The 18,401-nt window shown below is 62.8% G+C and overlaps 1 protein-coding gene across 3 annotated transcripts in view; it reads right to left on the bottom strand.

Moving 5' to 3' along the window:
- Positions 1–5,293: 5,293 nt before the first annotated feature.
- The window catches only part of COL6A2 (collagen type VI alpha 2 chain), a 33,725-nt gene continuing 20,617 nt past the window's right edge, over positions 5,294–18,401 (bottom strand). For 2 of the 3 annotated variants that reach the window (XM_070489091.1, XM_070489088.1), the window contains exons 11-28: positions 18,255–18,308; positions 17,741–17,803; positions 17,002–17,064; positions 16,671–16,760; positions 15,931–15,993; positions 15,285–15,347; positions 15,013–15,075; positions 14,604–14,666; positions 14,275–14,325; positions 13,907–13,942; positions 13,585–13,647; positions 13,418–13,480; positions 13,174–13,209; positions 12,936–12,981; positions 12,534–12,686; positions 11,871–12,323; positions 11,662–11,700; positions 5,294–6,429 (exon numbers count right to left, since the gene is read on the bottom strand). In XM_070489091.1, the coding sequence (XP_070345192.1) occupies positions 5,831–6,429; positions 11,662–11,700; positions 11,871–12,323; positions 12,534–12,686; positions 12,936–12,981; positions 13,174–13,209; positions 13,418–13,480; positions 13,585–13,647; positions 13,907–13,942; positions 14,275–14,325; positions 14,604–14,666; positions 15,013–15,075; positions 15,285–15,347; positions 15,931–15,993; positions 16,671–16,760; positions 17,002–17,064; positions 17,741–17,803; positions 18,255–18,308 (2,061 nt within the window). In that variant the 3' untranslated portion in view covers positions 5,294–5,830. Of the gene's footprint in view, positions 8,873–11,661; positions 11,701–11,870; positions 12,324–12,533; positions 12,687–12,935; positions 12,982–13,173; positions 13,210–13,417; positions 13,481–13,584; positions 13,648–13,906; positions 13,943–14,274; positions 14,326–14,603; positions 14,667–15,012; positions 15,076–15,284; positions 15,348–15,930; positions 15,994–16,670; positions 16,761–17,001; positions 17,065–17,740; positions 17,804–18,254; positions 18,309–18,401 lie in introns of all 3 variants that reach the window. The other variant, XM_070489089.1, reaches the window with a different exon arrangement.

Genomic DNA, 18,401 nt, shown 5'->3' with positions numbered 1-18,401 from the left:
TTAAGCCAAGTGAGACCCCAGATGCCTTAAACACTTGATTCTGGTAAAAGACATCCCAACACAGGGCAATGACAATAATGCTATTGGAAGGAAACAAAATCCAACGAATCTAACAGGCAAAGAGTTACTATCAACCAATAGAGAAAGCTCCTGCAAAGATGTGGTATATACACACAATGGAATACTACTCAGCCATAAAAAAAGACAAAATCATTCCATTCACAACAACATGGATGGTCCTTGAGGGTATTATGTTAATCGAAAAAAGCCAGACAGAGAAAGACAAACACCATAGATTTCACACATATGTGGAAGATAAACAAAGACACGGAAAAAGAGAACTGCGTAGTGGTAACCAGGCGGAAGGGGGTGGAGGGATGGGCAAAAGGGTCGTGAACATGGGGCACGTTTATATGGTGACTGACATAATAACGCACAACTGAAATTCACAGTGTTATAAACTATTATGACCTCAATAAAAAAAGAAAAAGCTCCTACAAATCAAACTGAATAGGACAGTGCACCCTGGAGAGAGCTGACGTGTATGTGCACACGTGTGGTGGGTGTATTCCTCTGCATCTGCTTGTGCATGCGTGCACGCACGTGCGTGGTGGGTATATTTGTCTGTGTGTGCGTATGTGTTGGCATGTGTATGTGTATGTATGCAAATACAAGGAAAGTTCCAGGAGGGTCCCCAGCCATGGTAACTCTGGGGGTAGGTGTGCAGGGGGAGGGTCACCCTCACCGTGGCTGTGTATCTTCCCATGTGGCTTGAATCTGTTGGCAGCAAAAACACATTTGAGCACTACTTTATAGGAAATACACCCAGGATCTCCCTTGCCCCTGCTAAGCGAGCAGGCTGGTGGCGGTCGCATGGGGAGCAGAGGGGCCTCAGGAAGTGAGGAATTGACACATGGTTTGCTGCTGACCCTGGCTAGAGGAGCTGACCCCAATGAAGGGCCTCTCCGACCTGGGGCGTGTGCCTCGCTTGGGTTCCTCCCGCAGCCCTGGCCTTGGCTCCCTGTTAGCTGTCCCCCACCCTGGGCTTTGTGGACGAGGGGCTGAGGCTGGGGTGGTCTCAGGTCAGAGCTGGGGTGTGAGCTGAGCTCAGCAGCCCCAGGAGGTGTCCAGCTGGTGTCCATCTCCTTCCTCTCATCCTGGTGTCTCCGGAGAGCCATGCTGGACCCAGGTCCCTGCGAGCTGGATCTGTGCCCCTCCCTGTGACTGAGGCTGGGCTGGGCTGAGCCCCCTTCCATCCATGGCTCACGGGCTCAGACACCAGGCAGGTGTCACTGCTGTTGGTAACATCTCCTCCCAGGAGCCGGGGGAGACCCGGGGCCCTTCCCTGCAGGCCGCCAGCCCTGGTCCAGGGGTGTGAGCAGGTGAGCTTTTTGGGGTGGGGAGGGGTGGCCACTTCTTCGGCCCTTGAGATCGGGTGAGCCTCTGGGAGGCAGGTGGCCACAGGGACTAGGACCTGCTGTGGGAGAGTGGCTGGGCGTGGCCACTCTTCCTATCCTGTGTCCACAGCTCAGGCCCTGGCTGACCCCTTGGCCTTTCCAGGGACAGGCGTGAGGAAGGGAGGCTGGACTGGAGATAAGCCACCCCGGGGAAGGAGAGAAAGGGCCGAGTCACATGGGTGGTGGGAAAACTCGGCTGGGCAGTGCCGTGCCGGCAGTGCTGGCTCTTCCTGAGGAACCACTCTCCAGCACTGGCAGCCCAGCCACTGCCCATCCCTGGCCTGTGAGGGGCCTGCGGGGACACGTGCCCCACAGCCTTCCCGGACTCGCACCGTGGGCCCTGCTGCCCTGGGGATGAGCTCCTGCTGAGCTCCTTCCGCCTGTCTCTGCCCGGGACGTTTCTGTGGGGTGCCATCCCCAGGCTGGGGCTGCAGACACAGGGGCAGAGAAGGCTGCAGAGCCAGGCCTGGGGCCCCAGAGTCCAGGCGGTTTGGGGAGTGCTGGTGGGGCCACAGGTCTGCCCAGCTCTGCAGCCTCCAGGTCTGACTGTGTCCCTGGGGGACCTCCTTGGACCCCTTCTCCTCAGTGACCATGGAGGGCATGGGCTCCCCTAGACACAGGGAGCAGCAGCCCTCTTGTGACGCTGCACATCTTTTGGGGTCGTTTGTGAGGTTGGCAAGACTGGGCTCCATCTGACAGTCAGGTCTCCCTGGAGGCACCTGCTGTGGGATGTGACCCAGGACTGTGAGCACAGGGCCATCCACTGCTGCCAGGAGGTGGGTCATGGGGCCTCGGGGCCAGGAAAGGGAGACAGGCCTTTACATCAGGGAGCACAGAGGGGTTGGAGGCCCAGCAGCCATTTGGGACCCGCTTTGACCAGGTGGGCCTGGGAGCATCCTACATTCCCCATTCCATTTCATGGGTCAGAAGGTGGGGCCTTAGTGTAGGCACATTGGTGAGAGCATGCTGGTGAGGGGACGTGTGTGAGGGATGCTGGTGAAGGGATGTAGGCGAGGGGACATTGTTGAGGGGGACTTTATTGTGGGGACGTTTGTGAGGGCCGGTTTGTGAGGTGATGTTAGTGAGGGGATGTTGGTGTGGGGACTGTGGTGATGGCACGTCGGCGTGGGGGTGTTGGTGAGGGAATTGTTGAGGGGACATTTGTGAGAGACGTTAGTGAGAGTATACTAGTGCAACGACATTAGTGAGGGGATGTTGGTAAGAAACATTGGTGAGTGAACACTGTTGAGGACACATTAGTGAGGGAGTAATGGTGAGGGGATGTTACTGTGGGGACATTGGGGAGGGATGTTGGTGATGGCTTGTTACTGACGGACGTATGTGAGAGGATGTTAGTGAGGGATGTTAGTGTGGGGATGTTTGTGCGGTCATGGTGGTGAGGTGACATTCGTGTGGGGTGTTGGTGAGGGGACTTTTGTGACAGGATGTTAATGAGGGAACATCAATGTGGGACGTTAGTGTGGGGACGTTAGAATGGTGACGTTTGTGAGGGTCATCGGTGAGAGGACATTTGGGATGTTAGGGAGGGGACATTTACTGTGAGCCTGAATGTGGGGACACTGGTGTGGGGTCATTCACAAGGGGTGTTGGTGAGGGGATGTTGGTAAGGGGATGTCATGTAGGAGCATTAGTTAGGGCATCTCGGTGGGAGGACGTTGGTGAGGGGATGTCGGTGTGGGCGCATTGTTGAGGGAACCCTGGTGAGATGTTAGTGAGGGGACATTAGGAAGCAGCTGTGCTACTCTGATACACCGGAGCATGGCTGGTCCATGCCCCTCATCGAGACTTTGAAGACCTGGGTCACTCTGGACTGGATCTGTCCTTCCTGCTGGGAGTGGGATTGATAGCTGTGATATCAACTCAGGCCGAGGGACCGCCTCGCACACTGTCTCAGAGGTCACGGAGTAAGGGCGTTGTTCCTGGGTGAGGCCTGTGCACACTTTCGAGGCCTAGGGAGTCCACTGGGCTCTCACAGGGACCTGGGACCCCCACTCACGGGCATGCATGCTGGCGATGCCTTGTGGTTGGTGTCCTTCACTGTCCTGGGTGGGTTCTGTGGCCACGCTGCTGTGTGCCTTGTCTGCCCTGACTTCCTTCTGTGACCTTTGCCCCAGGTGAGCCCCGTTGGGTTGGGCTCATGTCCACTTCTCTCAGGGGACAGGATACATGTCCGAGTGGGGCCAGGTGGCGATGAGCAGGCAGAGCAGGGGGCCCAGCCAACTGGGGCCATGGTGGAGGCTCTGAGGGTGTCCTGTGTATTTGGAGTGAAGGGTCCTGTATGAAACCATCACAGAATCCTAACTTGAACATTGCATGTGGCAGGCAGTGTGTCTGAGGGCCCCCCGAGGGGCTGAGGGCTGGAGAGGTGGGGCCTGCGGGGGCGGGACCTGGACATGGGGCTGAAAGAGCAACCCCGAGAGGGGGCTGGTGCCCTTGCCCTCTGGGGAGGTTGGAGCCCCCAGCAGAGAACTCTGTGGACACCAGTGTGGCGAGCACTCTGAGGGTCTCGGAGCTGGCCTGCACCCTCGAAGAATCCCACCACCCGCTCAGTTCTTCCAAAGAGACTGTTCGTCTCGTCTCCTGAGGGTCAGAGGCTGAATGTGCGGGGGCTGGCATCACAGAGAGGGATGTCCTTTGCCTTGCAGAGGGGACCCTGGGCAGGGCCCAGTGGGCAGAACTCGGGACATGTGGGGGGGGGGCCTCTCCCTTCCCCACCTTCCCGACCCCTGAAGTTTGCAGGCCAGGGCTGCTGCTGAGGCCTCTCCTCTGTCTCCTGTTGGCACATTGTAGGTTCTTTGCGGGGAGGGAAAACGGAGGCAGAGGGAGAGAAAACACTGGCTGCAAGCCTGCCCTCCAGCTCAGGCTGTGTAGGCGGATGTCAAGAGGGCTGGAAGTACCACAGAATGAGTTTGTCATCCCCAAAAGGGGATGAGCACGGTGTCAGCGTGCTCTGGGCTGGCTGTGTCCCCCTAAATTCGCATGTTGAAGTCCTAGCCCCCAGTACCTCAGAAAGTGACCTTATTTGGAGATCGAGTCCTGGCAGATGGAATGAGTTGAGATGAGACCAGACTGGAGCTGGGTGGGCCCTAATCCAAAATGACTGGTGTCCTTGTAAGACTGGGAAATGTGAACATGGACTCGCACAGGGAGAACCGCCAGGAGCTGGAGAGAGCCTAGAACAGACAACCCAGAGCCTCCAGCAGGTGCATGGTCCTGCCCACACTTGGGTCTCAGACCTCCGGCCTCCAGATGGTGAGACAATCAATTTCTGTTGTTTAAGCTGCTTAGCTGGCGGCAGCCCTAGCAAAGAATAAACGAGAGCAGAGCGTCTGCCTGTGGGAGCTGGTGGTTTAATATGGTGCTTCCCAGAGGGTGAGCTTCCGAGGCCAGGGGTTTGAACAGAAAGTCGCTGAGGTTCCAGAGAAAAATGGAATCTATCTATTTATCTATTCACAGAATGTTTTCATGCAAACCAACAAGCTTCTGAAAGCACGGTGGCCCTGGTTCAGGGACAGAGGGAAACTTCATCCATCAAGTAGCATCCTTTTCAGCCCAAAGCTGACTAGACGGGGTGGATCCACGGCTGAGGCGTCCAGTCTATGCACTTGGAGACGGTGTGGGTGGCCAGTGCCTGGGGGCAGCACCTGCCCTAAGAGAGGAGGCCAGGCCCAGCACTACTGCAGTGCACTGAGCAGGTAGGGGGATGGGGCCCTGGGGGCATGATCAAGCCTGCGGGCATAGGACAGGCTGAGTGTCCCCTTAGCCGCCTGGAGGGGTCCCTGGCAGGCACAGACACATAGAGCTGGGGAGCAGGAGGGGGTTCAAAGCCTTTATTGGATTGGGGCATGTGCACACAGGGACATGCTGGGCCTGCTGTCACAGATCAGTCTGACCCAGGGCAGGTGACCCCCAGAGGCGATGGGGAGACCTGGGAGCAGGGCCTGGAGGGCTGGCGGGGCTCAGCGAGCTGCTGGGGGGTGGAGGTGGGGACAGGAGTTCTAGGATGAGGCTGGGCTGAGGGAGGCTGAGGGGACAAAGTGCCTGTGGATGAGGGTCTGGAGACTGGCTGCTGGGATGGCCCGGGGAAGCCTCTGGAGTCCGTGGGGGGCATGGAGGGCAGGGCCGGCGAGATAGAGGGGAGGGGTGGTGGGCTCCACGGCTCAGGGCTGTGGGACCCCTGGGAGGAGCTGGGGTGGGCAGGGTCGTCCGCTCCTCACTTCACACCCACACGTGGAGAGATCGAGGTGGCAGCGCGCAGGACCTCGCGGTGGGGTCTGAGTAGCACTGCCGACAGGAGGGCGGCGCCCACGGGGAGGGGAGCGCGGGGCGGGGCGGGGCGGGCGTGGGGGGCGCTAGCAGATCCAGCGGATGAACCTGTCGAAGAAGCCGGGCTGCGCCAGGCTGTCATAGTCCTTCTCTCGGAAGACGGCGGCCGCGTCGCCCAGGCTGATCTTGGAGAGCACGTCCGCGTCCACGTCGCTGCCCACGGCCACCACGGTGGGCACCACGTTCTGCTTGCGCATGGAGTGCACCGCCTCCTCCAGGCTGTCGTTGCCCGTGACGCCGTCCGTGAGGAACACAAAGGCCAGCTCAGCGTGGCGGCGCGCCCCGGCCCGTGCGTCCTGCACCACGTAGTTGATGGCGTGCACGATGCCCGCGCCCACGTGCGAGAAGGAGTTGAGGTAGCGCGCGCTGGCCAGCGCCTCGTGGATGGCCGTCAGGTTGGAGGTCAGCGGGAAGGCCACCTGCTGCTCGTCACGGCCCCCGAACTGCAGCAGCGCCACGCGTGCGTTGAGCGGGTCGTCCTCCCTGCGTGCCAGCGTCAGCCGCCGGGACACCTCCTCCACGAAGCGCCGGGCCTTGTGGAAGTTCTGCTCACCCAGCCGCTCGGAGCCGTCCAGCAGGAAGACGATGTCCACCGGCCGCTGCGTGCACTGGGCCACGTACAGCTCTGGGGGCAAACCGGGTGGTGGGCGGGGGCCACCCAGGCGAGGCCCCCCGCGGCCCTGCCCCTCCGTGGCCACAACTGGCCCAGGCCATACCCCGCCCAGGCCATACTCCGCTCTGGCCAAGCCCACTCTGGCCATGCTGTTTCCATCTCTTTATGCGACCCGACCACTGGAGCCACAGGGATGCTGGGGCTTGGGGTGGGGGTGGGGGTTTGCACCCAACGTCACCCAGGCTGGGCAGGGTCCAGCATCCCACCCCATCTCCTCAGACCCATAACCGTCCTTCCTGGTTGTGCTTCCCCCAGGAAATGACCCCAAACCCAAGGGCTGAGGGGCTGTTTCCACCCCGCAAGCACCATCTCTGCCCAGCGGCCTCCTCTAGGCCCTCCAGAGCAGGAAGGCGTCAGTAAAGCCCCTTCACTTGGCCCAAAAATTGGATACCCCCACAAAAACCATGGTCTGTGAGGAGTAGGGGTGGGAGAGAGGAGCAGGGGAGCTGTCCTCACATTTCTACTTGTGTAGAAAGACCTCATGAAGACTCTTAGCCCTGAAGGCTCCTGGACACAAGGACCCACCTCTGGCTGTGCCCCCCTCATTTTCCCTATTTCAGAGCCACTTGGTGCTGGCTGGGCCACATCTCACCTGGCCCTGGGAGCACTGGAAAGGGGAACCCATGTCCACTCCGACTGGACAAGACTTTGGTGGGCAGTGGGCACAGGTCTGGCCAGACCCCTGTGGCAGTCCCGGTGACTCATTGTCACCTGAGGGGACCCCTGCCCAGTTCTGGGTGGTCACCAGCCCTGGACATGCCAGACAGCATGGGGTGAGTCTGCAGTCAGGGCTGAGGCTGGGCCTCTGGGGGACACGGGTGTCATAGCTCAGCCTGAAAACTGGCTCCCCACATGTGAGACCATAGGCTGGAGCACAGCCCACCCATGGCAGCCACACAGCCACTTCCTCCCTTGTGGCCATGCCCAAGACCTCAACTCTAACCAGCACCGGGGCTGGGCGGACACAGGCTGGTCTCCCTGCTTGCGTCCAGCTCCTCAGCCCCACAGCCCTCCTCCTGGACGTGAGGGCAAAGGGCACTAGTCCCAGCCCAGGTTTGCCGACGCCCAGGGCCTGGAGTGTGGGGATCCCGTCGGGAAGGAGATCCTGACCTGCAGCACCACAACTAGGGCGTCAGCTGAGGACCTGGCTTCCAGGCGGCCCCCTGTGCAGTGGCAGCTCTCGTCCAGTCCCAGCCAGCAGCGAGCACCCCAGCGCGGCACCCGACCAGAGCAACGCATCCACCATCTTTGTTTCTCAGCTTTTATAGAATGTTTATGACGTGCTCACAGCATCTGAAGGACACTCCCGGGGGGCCGGGGGGCCAACAGAGGGAGCGGGTGTTCCTGGCAGATGGGATTCTCTTTCAAGGAGCTTAGTAACGACGTAGCTTATTTTGGCTGAAGTGCAAATGAAGGGCAGCTTCTGCTTTAAATTCAACAGCTGGAACTTGCAGAAAAGGTCCAGCAAGTTGTCTAGACTAGACTTGGACTTCCAAGTACCTACAGGCAGAGACAGACACGCGGGGGCGGCTGGTCTGGGGGAGTCCTCATGCACTGCCAGTGAGGCTGCCAAAAACGCACAGGGCGACTGCGGGCATGGAGGCCAGAGGTTAAGACAGGAGTTTTGGGGTTGTTTACCAGGCTGTGCTCTTCCCTCTTCCTTTTTGGCTAAATAATGGCCCCCCAAAAGATGCCTGCGTCCTAATCCTGGAGCCTGTAAATATGACCTTATGAGGCAAAAAAGAACTTTGCAGGTGGAATTAAATTACAGACCTTGAGATGGGGAGACTATCCTGGACTATCCCGTGGACCCTAAATGCCTCCACAAGGGTCCTTGTGAGACAGGCAGAGAGATCAGGCTCCAGAAGGGGGGAGGCCGTGTGGTGCACAGGCAGAGGTAGGAGCTGGTGAGGCAGGGAGGCCTCCCACAGAGCCCTGAAAGGGGTGCAGCCCTGTGACATCTGGATTTGGACCTCTGGCCCCAGACGGAAAAAATAGATTCCTGTTGTCCCGAGCCCCCTGTACGGTGGGCAGCCCCGGGAGCTAACACAGCCGGGCGGGGCAGCTCGGGCTGTCTCTGACATGGGTGGCCCGCGGCTTCAGCAGAGCGCCAGCGCGGTCTCGGGGTCCCCCACAATGTCCTTGTGCACCAGCTTAAAGGTGTCAATGAACAGCTCCATCCAGTCCTGCCGCTCGTTTCCCGTGGCGAACTTGGCCCGCTCGGCGGTGTACACCAGCACGGCCACCAGCCGGGAGTAAGCGGCTGGGTCCTGCGTGAACTCCGTGGCGTTTAGCAACTGTTGGATCAGGGGGATGGTCTTGGGGAAGGAGCCGTCCGGGCTCTCTTCCGTGCGGAGGAAGGTGACCGGGGACTCGCCGCCGGGCCACAGGCCATCTGCGGGGCATCCAGAGAAGGCCGTCAGGGCCTCGGTTGGCGTGAGTGGGCCTCCAGCGCCCTCCTTGGCCCAGACAAAGGCGCCCCTCTCCTGGGAGGCGAGTTAGGACCAAAGCGAGGAAGGAGGATCAGTTCACCGAGGGGTCAGCGAGTAGACAGCGAGGCCGCAGCCCCCACCAAGGGCACAGGGCACCAGAGCTGAACAGGGCGGGGGAGCCAGCAGCAGAGCGCACGGCCGTGGAGACCGGGAGCAGAGCGCCTTTGGGGTCAGCACAGACCTTGGGAGCCACAGGACTTCCCACACAAACAGCCACACTGAGATTGGCCAGATGCCAGCACGCTGCTGACCACTCAAGGCCATGTCCCTGAGATGAGCCCAACGCCCCTTAAATACTCAGCACCACGAGGAGAATTGCCTGCTTATTCCAGCCCAAACCCGGCGTCGGCAGGTGGCCCTGGACCCCTCAGAGCAGGGACATGAGACAACTCGCCATTACCTGTCCTCCTCTGCCCTCGAGGCGTGAATCTCCCACCGCCCAGAATTGTCCCCTCCAATCCCCGCGGAGGTTAGGGCGACGCTCCGAGGGCACCACTGCTCCTGTCCTGAAGGTGAGAAGCTTCTCTCTCCTCCGGGCGAGCGCCAGTCAGCGACCCAGGGGACTGGCCACGGCCCCAGAGCCCTCGGAGCCTTCCCCTCAGCGCCAGCCTCTAGAGTCACCTGCCTTCGTCTGGAGAAGCCGAGCGCAGGTCCCAGGGCTCCTCCCTCCCATGGGGCCTGTCCCCAGACAAAATCTGCTTCTCTCTGATGCCCTGTGGTTCCGGCACAACCGAGCTGCCCCTGGCCTGGTCCAAGCCCGGGTGTGGCTGGGGCTCTGGGTGGACAGGGCCATTTGGCTAGAAGGTCATGGCCATGGCAGAGCCGGCAGCGTCCACCCAGCACTCTGTGTGCAGCCCCGCAATGTGGAACCCACACGTGTCAAGGAGGCCGCTTCCCCCCTGGGTCAAAACGCCTAATTTACTGGGAATTTCTAGTCACTTTATAGGAGGACGAGCTTGCGAGTCTAGTAGAAGGGCATAAGGAGGAGGTGGGAGGGTCTCCAAGGGGGCTCCGGGGCCCAGGGGGCCAGCGTCACTCTGACCAAAGCCAGACAAAGGCATCACAGAAAAAAACCACAGCCCACGACCTCTCATGAATGTGGACGCAAAAGTCCTCAGCAAAACATCAGCAAGTTGAATCCCACAACGTATAAAGAACGTATCCACTACAACCAAGCGGGTTTATCCCCCGTCTGCACCGCCAGTTCCCCCTCTGAAAACCAGTCAGTGTAACTGTCATGTCAAAGGCTGAAGACGGAAGATGGCACAGTCATGTCAGTGGACGCAGAGAGAGCGTGATGGACTCCCACACTCCTTCACACTATCACTATCAAGAACTAGGAACAGAGGGGCCGCCCCGCCCCGACGAGCAGCCTCCACAGAGACCTCAGCTAACACCGCACCAGGGGTAGAGTTGTAGCTTTCCCCTAAGATCAGGGATGGGGCATGGGGGCTGGCCCCACTAGGGCTGGTCTGTACCTTAGGGGGGTCTCGACGCCCCCTAGGAGGACCACGCCCTGCAAGGCGGCCAAGGCCCAGGCCGATGCTCTCGGGCCAGCACCTCCGGTTCCCGGTGGCCCCCGGCACCGCACACGGCCGTCCTCTGCTGACACTGAGGGCCCCCGGCAGGCTCCTGCGGAGACCCCACAGCTCGCCAACGGCCATGGCGTGGTCACTGGTACAACCGCAATGAGCGTTTCCTCTGAAGCTCCCTGTCAGCGTGAGTGTGGGGACCCTGCCCCGGCTTGGCCCACCCCTCTCCTCAGGCCTTTGAACCCGCCCGGGGACCATGTGACACACCAAGGAGCCCGCATGAGAGCCAGGGAAATGCTGATGTCACACGGCAGGCGTGGGTGCCCCAGGGGAGGCAGTCTGTGTCCTCCGACGGACCTGCCAACACTGCCTGGCCCTGGGGGCCCCCACCTCGATGATCTGGGGAGGGGACAGTCCTGGTGACCCCGTTCCAGCTGGAGGATCCCCTGGCCTCAGGACCCAGGCTGGTGGGGGCAGGGCTTGCTGAGGGGGACTCCGTGGCCCCCATCGCTGTGCCGCAGCGCCGTGTGCACACAGGGGACGACCCCATCCCGCCCTTCCCCAGCCCCGAGGGCCCCTCGAGGACAGGCTCTGCGTGTCCCTGTGTTCCAGCCTTGCACACAAGGGCAACGATGTCGAGTGGGGGCATGGGCCCCCAAGCACCAGCAGGGTCTGTTCCCAGAGGGGTCAGTGCAGCCGTGCCGCCAGGGGTGGAAGCAAGCACGTCTGCCAGGTGCTGGGTGCCTGTGGGCATGCTCACCTCCCGGGTGGTTTTCAGTCAGCCATTTTGTTCACCAGATCCAGGGCTTCCACCTGTGGGAGCCGGAGGGCCCTGGGGCGTCTGTGCCCCTGGGTGGTGGGGACCATGAGGCCCAAGCACCTCAGCCGATGAGGCTGAGAATCTGCATTTGAGACCAGCTCCCTCCTCACATGTGCCAGTGAGGTGAGGATGGCCAAGGCCTTGAGATGCCACACCCTGTGCCCCCGGCACCTCCTCAGACGTGCTGGGGTCCTGGGGCGGAGAAACCCGCCGGTCTGGGCCCAGACCGGAACCTGAGGGTGTGTCACTGTGGAGAGGCCCCCTTCCTGGGCCCCTGCACGGGCCCCTCCTCCCCCAGCCCCGGCGCTCGTGAGTCGGGACTCGGCGGCGCCCGTGTTACCTGTTTGGCAGGGCAGGTCTGGGCACACGATCTGAGGGTCTAGAGGAGAGAGACAGAGGCCGGGGTCCCATCAGCCTCTGCCGGCCAGGGCAGGGCCGGGCTCCCTCAGCCGCCCACGGACGCCTGGCCCTTCCTGCCCAGTGGGTCCTCCTTCCCTCATGCAGGACCAGGGCTGGGCAGGCCGAGGGGGTGCAGGCGCGGCTGCTCACCTGGGCACAGGACGTCCTCCATGTCGTCGATGAACTTCTCGGCCACCAGGTCGGAGAAGAGCGTCATGTTGCGCACCTGCTGTGGCTTGTCACAGGCGATGGAGTACAGGTTCTCGCTCTCGTGCCTCTCGTGGAACATGTCGCCGATGCCAATGGCCGTCACTGTGACATCATGGTTGCAGAGCGCACGCAGGTTGAGGTCATCGTCCCGGGGGTCGTGGCGGCCATCTGTGATGACCACAGCGAACACGCGGGTCTTCTGGCGCCGGCTCTCCTTGATGAGCTGGTTGTAGGCAAACTTGAGGGCAGAAGGCGTCCAGGTGCCTCCCGCAATCCACTCGAGGTTCTTGACAGCCTCCTTGAAGCTGGACAGCGAGTTGATGCGCTCGTCGTCCAGCTGGATGGCCTCGAAGGTGCCCTCGTGGCTGTACTGCACAACGCCCACGCGGGTCCCTGTGATGGCCAGGGCGGGCATGAGGGACTGGCCCCGGCCACCACCCCCATGGCTCACATGGGCCCTGGGGCCTCGGCAAAGCTGAGGCCCAGCCTGGAATTTCTGACTGGATCTCAGGGCGTCCCGCCCGCCTGCTTCTCATCACGGACGGGGCCTGGTGACTCCCTGCCGCACGGGCCCCGGCGCCCCCCACCACGGGCGCAGCTCACCTGTCTCTGACTTGGGGTCCTTGGCGATGGCCCCCAGCCTGTTGACCACGTTGATGACAAAGTTCTTCTCCAGCGTGAAGTTGGTGTAGCCGATGCTCTCAGAGCTGTCAATGACGAACACCACGTCCAGGGCGCCACAGCGCTTCTCGCAGTCTGAGGGCCAGGCTTGGGGTCAGCGTGTGGGCGAGTGGGTGCGTGCCCTGACCCCGGACCCCGGGAGACCCCCCCAGGCTCCAGGGATGCACAGCCAGGTACATAGTGGGAAAGAGCGACCCTGAGCGGGAGGATGCGACTCAGATGATGACCCTGACCCCTGGACCAGAGCCTCCAAGGACACAAGCATCCCGGCCGTGGCGGCCCAGCTCCCCCACTGCATGGGGGCCGCGTGGCAGCGAGCCTTACCACAGCAGCCACAGGTCTCCCTCACGTAGGTCATGACGTCGCACTCCTGCAACAAAGAAGGGTCAGCCTGCCCGGACAGCACACCCCGGAGAGGCTGAGGACGTGCTTCTGCAGGAAGTCCGCAGGCCCCTGCTGACCTCTTCCTCTGACCTCACCCCTGCTGACCTCGCCCTTGCTGCCCCTGCTTTCTGACTTCAGGAGGGAGGAGGACACTGATTCCACCCCGACTGACACCTACCGTGAGGCCGGGGTCTCCGGGGGGGCCGGGCTCTCCCTGGAGGAGGAAGGACGAAGTGAGAAGTGACCACTGTCAGGGCCGAGGCTGGGCAGGGACCCACTTGTTCTCAGGTGGCTGTTTCGGGGCCCAGCCCTGCATGCTGTCCCGTGTTCCAGCACCAGCAGAGCCCTGAGGTTCAGGGTGCGTGTCGGCCCAGGTGGCCCAGGGCCGAGGCTTGAGGGCTAAGGAACGGCGGCTGACCTACCTCGAGTCCTGGCTCTCCTCTCGGCCCACGAGGGCCCGGCTCACCAGGGGGACCAGGATCTGCCTGAGAGGGGAAGAGGCAGGTGGGCTCCAGTGGATGCCTGGGGCCCCACGCTTGGCCCTGTGCCCTAACCAGCCCACCCGGCCACGGGACAGCCAGGTACTCACAGGCTCGCCCTTCTGGCCTTTCCTCCCTGGGGCTCCTTTCATGCCGAAGTCGCCTCTGCCCCCCTGAGACAGACGCACAGGTGAGCCGGGTGGAGGGGTCTTTCAGGCACCCTCAACTGCTGCCCCCACCCCTGGGTTCCCAGTGAGACTGCAGGACACGAGTGTGCTCCGCAGGTGGGTCTGTCAGATGGCACCGACGGCGGGCTTTGCAGGCGTGGACTTCGGGTTGAGAGACTAGCGCGGCCTCCCCCTTCAGCCCAGGGAGTGAGGGGCAGTGGGCATGTGGGCGCAGCGAGCGGGCGCCTCGGATGGACGGATGTACCTCGGGGCCGCGTGGGCCGGGCTCGCCTTTCTCTCCCTGGAAGCAAGCACAGGTCACGGTTCAGGAGGCGCGGCGGCTGCCTCGACGGGAGGCCGAACCCCCGAGGCCTGTGTTTTCTTGGCCCGTCCTTCCCTCACGGGGGGGCCTCGGCTGTCAGGACCCATGCGGAGCCGCGCGTGCTGTGGTGAACGCCATGCAGCCTGCACTGCGTCTGAGATGGCTCCCGGGGACCTGCCTCTGCACCACACCCCTGTCCTCACCCTCGCCCTGCCCCCCTGCAGAGGCCCTTAGGGAACTAGGGAGAACCTTCAGGGCCCTCCCAGCAATGCCCACCCCCTCCCCCGAGTCCCAGGCCACACAGGACTTACGGGCTCTCCTCTGGGTCCCGGGTAGCTGAATCCAGGCCTGCCAGGGTCTCCCTGGAGGAGGTGAGCCGGTCAGGGAGGGTCCAGCGGGAAGGAAGAGACTGATCAGTGGTGTGGACTGAGGGCGGTGGGGCTGGCTTCTGGGGAGGAGCCGCATGCAGGGCCTGGCCTTGGGCAGGGTGAGCCACCTGGAGGATGGGGACACAGGGTTTCCCGGCCCCTGACGTCCTCCCACTGAGGGGCCGGGCCTGGCACGCACCAGTAGCCTCACTCTAGAGCCAGAACCAGCTCAGGCCCGAGGCCCATCCTGAGGGGTGAGGAGGGTGGCGTACCTTGGGGCCAGGCTGTCCTGAGTCTCCGCGAGGACCAGCGTCCCCGGGGTCTCCCCGAGATCCCTGAAGACAGAGAGAAAGTGGGAATTCAGCACAGACAGGGACTGACTGCATCCAGCTCTGGCCACCTCGCTCCCCTGCTGCCCTGTGGGGGCTGTGGTTCTGATGGTCACTGACCAGCTCCTGGGCGCCACACCTGCTGCCCCCTTGCCCCCCACACCTGGTAAAGCTGGACCCCTCAGTGCACAGGGCTCCTGGCCCCATCCCATTGCCTCAGTTTGCAGGGGACAGTGTCCTGCCCGAGGACAGGGGGACCCAAATGGCACTACGGGGGGGAGGTGAGGTCAAAGGGCAGTGAGGGGCCTGGGCCCCAGAGCCAAGGGGCTCCCCCAGGGATCCTGCTACTGACCTGCTTCCCGGGCTCCCCGAGAGCGCCCTGGGGGCCCCTGGGTCCAGGCAGGCCACGGTCTCCCTGGGGAAAAAGGGGACGAGGCACCTCAGAGACCCCGGAGTCAGTCACTGTGGACGCTGGCCAGGTCGGGGGTCTGCTGCCCTCCAGGAGGTCCTGGGCATGGCCTCGGTCTGCAGCCCTGACCACAGTGGCCCCAGGCAGGGCCTGCAGGGCCCCACGTGCAGCCCCTCCAGCCAGGGAGCTGGGCGCCCAACCGCTGGCCCACTTACCTTGGCTCCTTTGTTGCCAACCTCTCCAGCCAGGCCCCGGGGCCCCTCAGGGCCAGGGTCCCCCTGTGAGGAGAGGCCCAGTTAGTCTGCACAGCATGGGGGTGAAGGAGAGGCCATTTAGCTCCTGGAGACAAGGACCCCAGGTTGTGGAGGTGACACTGGAACAGCTGGAGCCCTGTGCAGCCTTCGCACAGTGTGGGCAGGGACCACCACCCACTTCTCTGAGGAAGAAGCCCCTTCTTTGGCCCCTTCACCCAAATCTCACAGGAACTGGCCGCCCTGGGATTTCATCACAAAGACAAAGACATCGCACACCAGCCACAGGAGCATGTGTGTCTGCGATGGGGTGGAGCAGTACACAGCCTGCACATCTGTGCATGGCACTCATGGAACTGGCTGCGCTTGGCCCAGACCCCCCAGCAGGGAGCACGGGTGGGGACCGCCTGTCTGCCTCCTGTTTTTGGAAACCCTGTAGGATGTTCCCCCTGATGGTGAGGCCCCGGGGGGTTGCTTTTGTTCTCCTGGATAGACCATGGGAGGGGGTGGCTGTCTCTTGTCACTGGGCCTTGTCAGCACCACGGTGAGACCCCAGTGCAGATGCAGACACACCGATGGTGCCCCGCGGCTCCCCCATGCGGACACTCACCTTCTCGCCCTTGGGGCCATCGCTGCCTGGGCCGCCTTTGGTTCCAGGATCTCCCCTGCGTCCCTGCAGAGAACGGGCGTGTGGGTGGGGTCCCTGATGCTGGGGGCCACAGGAGGACCCCACACAAGGACTCTGGCTCTGGGCTCTGGGGGGCCCCCCAGAGGGCCTCAGGTTAGACCCTCCCCTTCTGCCGGGTGGACTCTGTCTCAGCCAAGGACTTAGGAAACCATGAAGGGTCCCTGGGCAGCTTGTAAGCCGGGGTCGAGTCAGTGTCTGAGTTGACGTAATTGGGACCCGGCTTTGACCGGCTATCAGCGAGGTCGCTGGGTTCACTTCCAGGTCAAGCCAGATCTCAGGATGCACCCTCTGAGGATCAGCCCTTGGCCTGGGTCCCCACCCCAGGTAGAACACCTGGGGATGGCTGGTGCTGGCTGGGGATGCAGCGTGGGACCTATGGAGTGTGTGCCTGGGCCTGCGTTAAGCCCTGGGTGTGCTGCGGGGGAGCGAGTCGGGACCCGGGGCCACTTCCCAGGCACTGAGTGTCCAGTGGGACTGCGGCTGAGCCGGGCCAGTGCTCGTCAGTGGCCTTCCTGTGTCGGCTGCAGTGGGAGGAGGCACATTCGGAGAGGCCAGAGGATGTCGGGCGCAGAGAGGCCCAGAGGCAGGTGGTGGGGTGGCCCTGCAGGAGGGGCTCTGGATCCCGGACCAGTGTGTGAGCTGTGGGGCAGGGGTGCACTCACAGGCTCGCCTTTGGGTCCTCGGGGCCCTGGTCCACCCTTGGCGCCCTTCACGCCAGGACTTCCTGGGGATCCATTGTTGCCTTGATAGCCCTGCAGAGAGGAGATGGTCAGCCCTGGGCTGGCCGGCCACAGGGGCAGAAGGCCCACGGGAGGGCCCAGCTGCGCGGTCACAGGCCTGCTGTCATCTGGTGGGACTGTGGCTGCCTCGGCGTGTGGGGCATCCTGGCCAGCTGGCAGCAGGGATAGAGGGGTGGCCTGCTCAGGGCACAGGGCTGGCCTGCACACCCGTGGGCTCTGCTAGGGTGACCGGGCAGCTGGGAGGAGCCCTTACCTTACTTCCTTTGGCCCCGTCTTCTCCCGGGGGCCCTCTGCGTCCTGGGCGGCCCGGGTCCCCCTGGAAGGGTTTGGAGAAATCAGCCTCACGTCCTTTGGACGCTGGCAGTGGAGCAGGACCCCGGCGGAGCTGGGGCACAAGCTCCCCCACACGTCTGCAGGGCTGGTGGGATGCCAGGTGCTGGCCGAGGTTGCTGACAGGACCTGGCACCAGCCGGTGAGTGTATGGGTGTCATTCTTGGCTGCTCCTGGCCCGTGCCCACCCCCCCATTCCTCCAGTGTCCTGGGCAGCCAGGGAAGGGATGCAGGCAGGGACAAAGTGACACCTCAGGTGACCTAAGAGGGCAGAACCCCCCAGACGCCTGAGAGCCCTTCACAGGGAGCCCCTGAGAGGCCTGGCAGGAAGGTGGGCTTGTTGCTGAGGTCATTCGAGCACCGCAGAGCTGCCTGAGCTGGGACACGTGCTCCCGCGTTAGACATGAGCTGGTGAAGCCCTGGGCACGGGCACTCCCGACCCCTTGGAGAAGAGCACCCCACACCCCCTTCAGTGTGAGCACCCACGGTCCCCCTGGGCAGGGCACCCACGGCCCTCTCCTCGTGTGCAGGGGCAGGCCCCTCCTTGCTGGGCTTCTCGGCCAGGTGACCCCCCAGAAGCCATGCTCCAGGCAGGGAGAAGGCCACGGGGCAGTGGGGACCCGCCCGCTCTTCCCGCTCGCCACCTTGGCCAGGCTGCCTACCTTGGCGCCTTGGTCTCCTTGCTCCCCGGGGCTGCCTGCTTCCCCCACGTACCCGTCGGGGCCCTGTGAGAGAAGGGTGACAGGCTTGTCCTGGGGCTCCTGCTGAGAGCTGTGCTGGGGTTTTGCCTGTGAGCCCAGGGCCAGCGGACATGGGGGAGGCTGACCAGCACCCCACTGTCCAGACTGGATGCTCCGCCTGAGTCTCGGCTGTTGGAATCCACTGGGCCTGGGCAGGATGACCAGACAGGCTGCCCCCACACTGAGCCTCTCAGGACTCTGGGAAGCTGCTGCCCTCGACCTGACCCGGAAGCCCCTGAGGTTATTTTGTCATATGTGACCGCAACCCTGGCTGAACCCTGGGCAGGGGTCGGGGACTGGCAGGGGAGGAGCTGAAGGAAGGATCCAAGCTCCGTGACTCCCGGGTCCCTCACCGCAGCTTGTGGGGCCGGCCACTTCTCTCCCACCCAGCCTGGTGCCCGGCGTCTCCCAGAGCCCAGGGTTTAGCCACACTTACCCGGTTCCCAGGGTCTCCCTTGCAGCCAGGAGGCCCGATGCGCCCCAGCTTGCCCTGAAGGAGGAGAGGGGAGCAGAGGACACATCAGGGGGGATTCAGGGGTGGGCAGTGCCTGTGACAGAGGTGCAACAGCAGGTGCAGCCCATG

Source organism: Equus asinus, chromosome 18 (assembly GCF_041296235.1).
Source record: "Equus asinus isolate D_3611 breed Donkey chromosome 18, EquAss-T2T_v2, whole genome shotgun sequence".
Taxonomy (NCBI): domain Eukaryota; kingdom Metazoa; phylum Chordata; class Mammalia; order Perissodactyla; family Equidae; genus Equus; species Equus asinus.
This window is presented reverse-complemented; position numbering and strand designations above follow the sequence as displayed.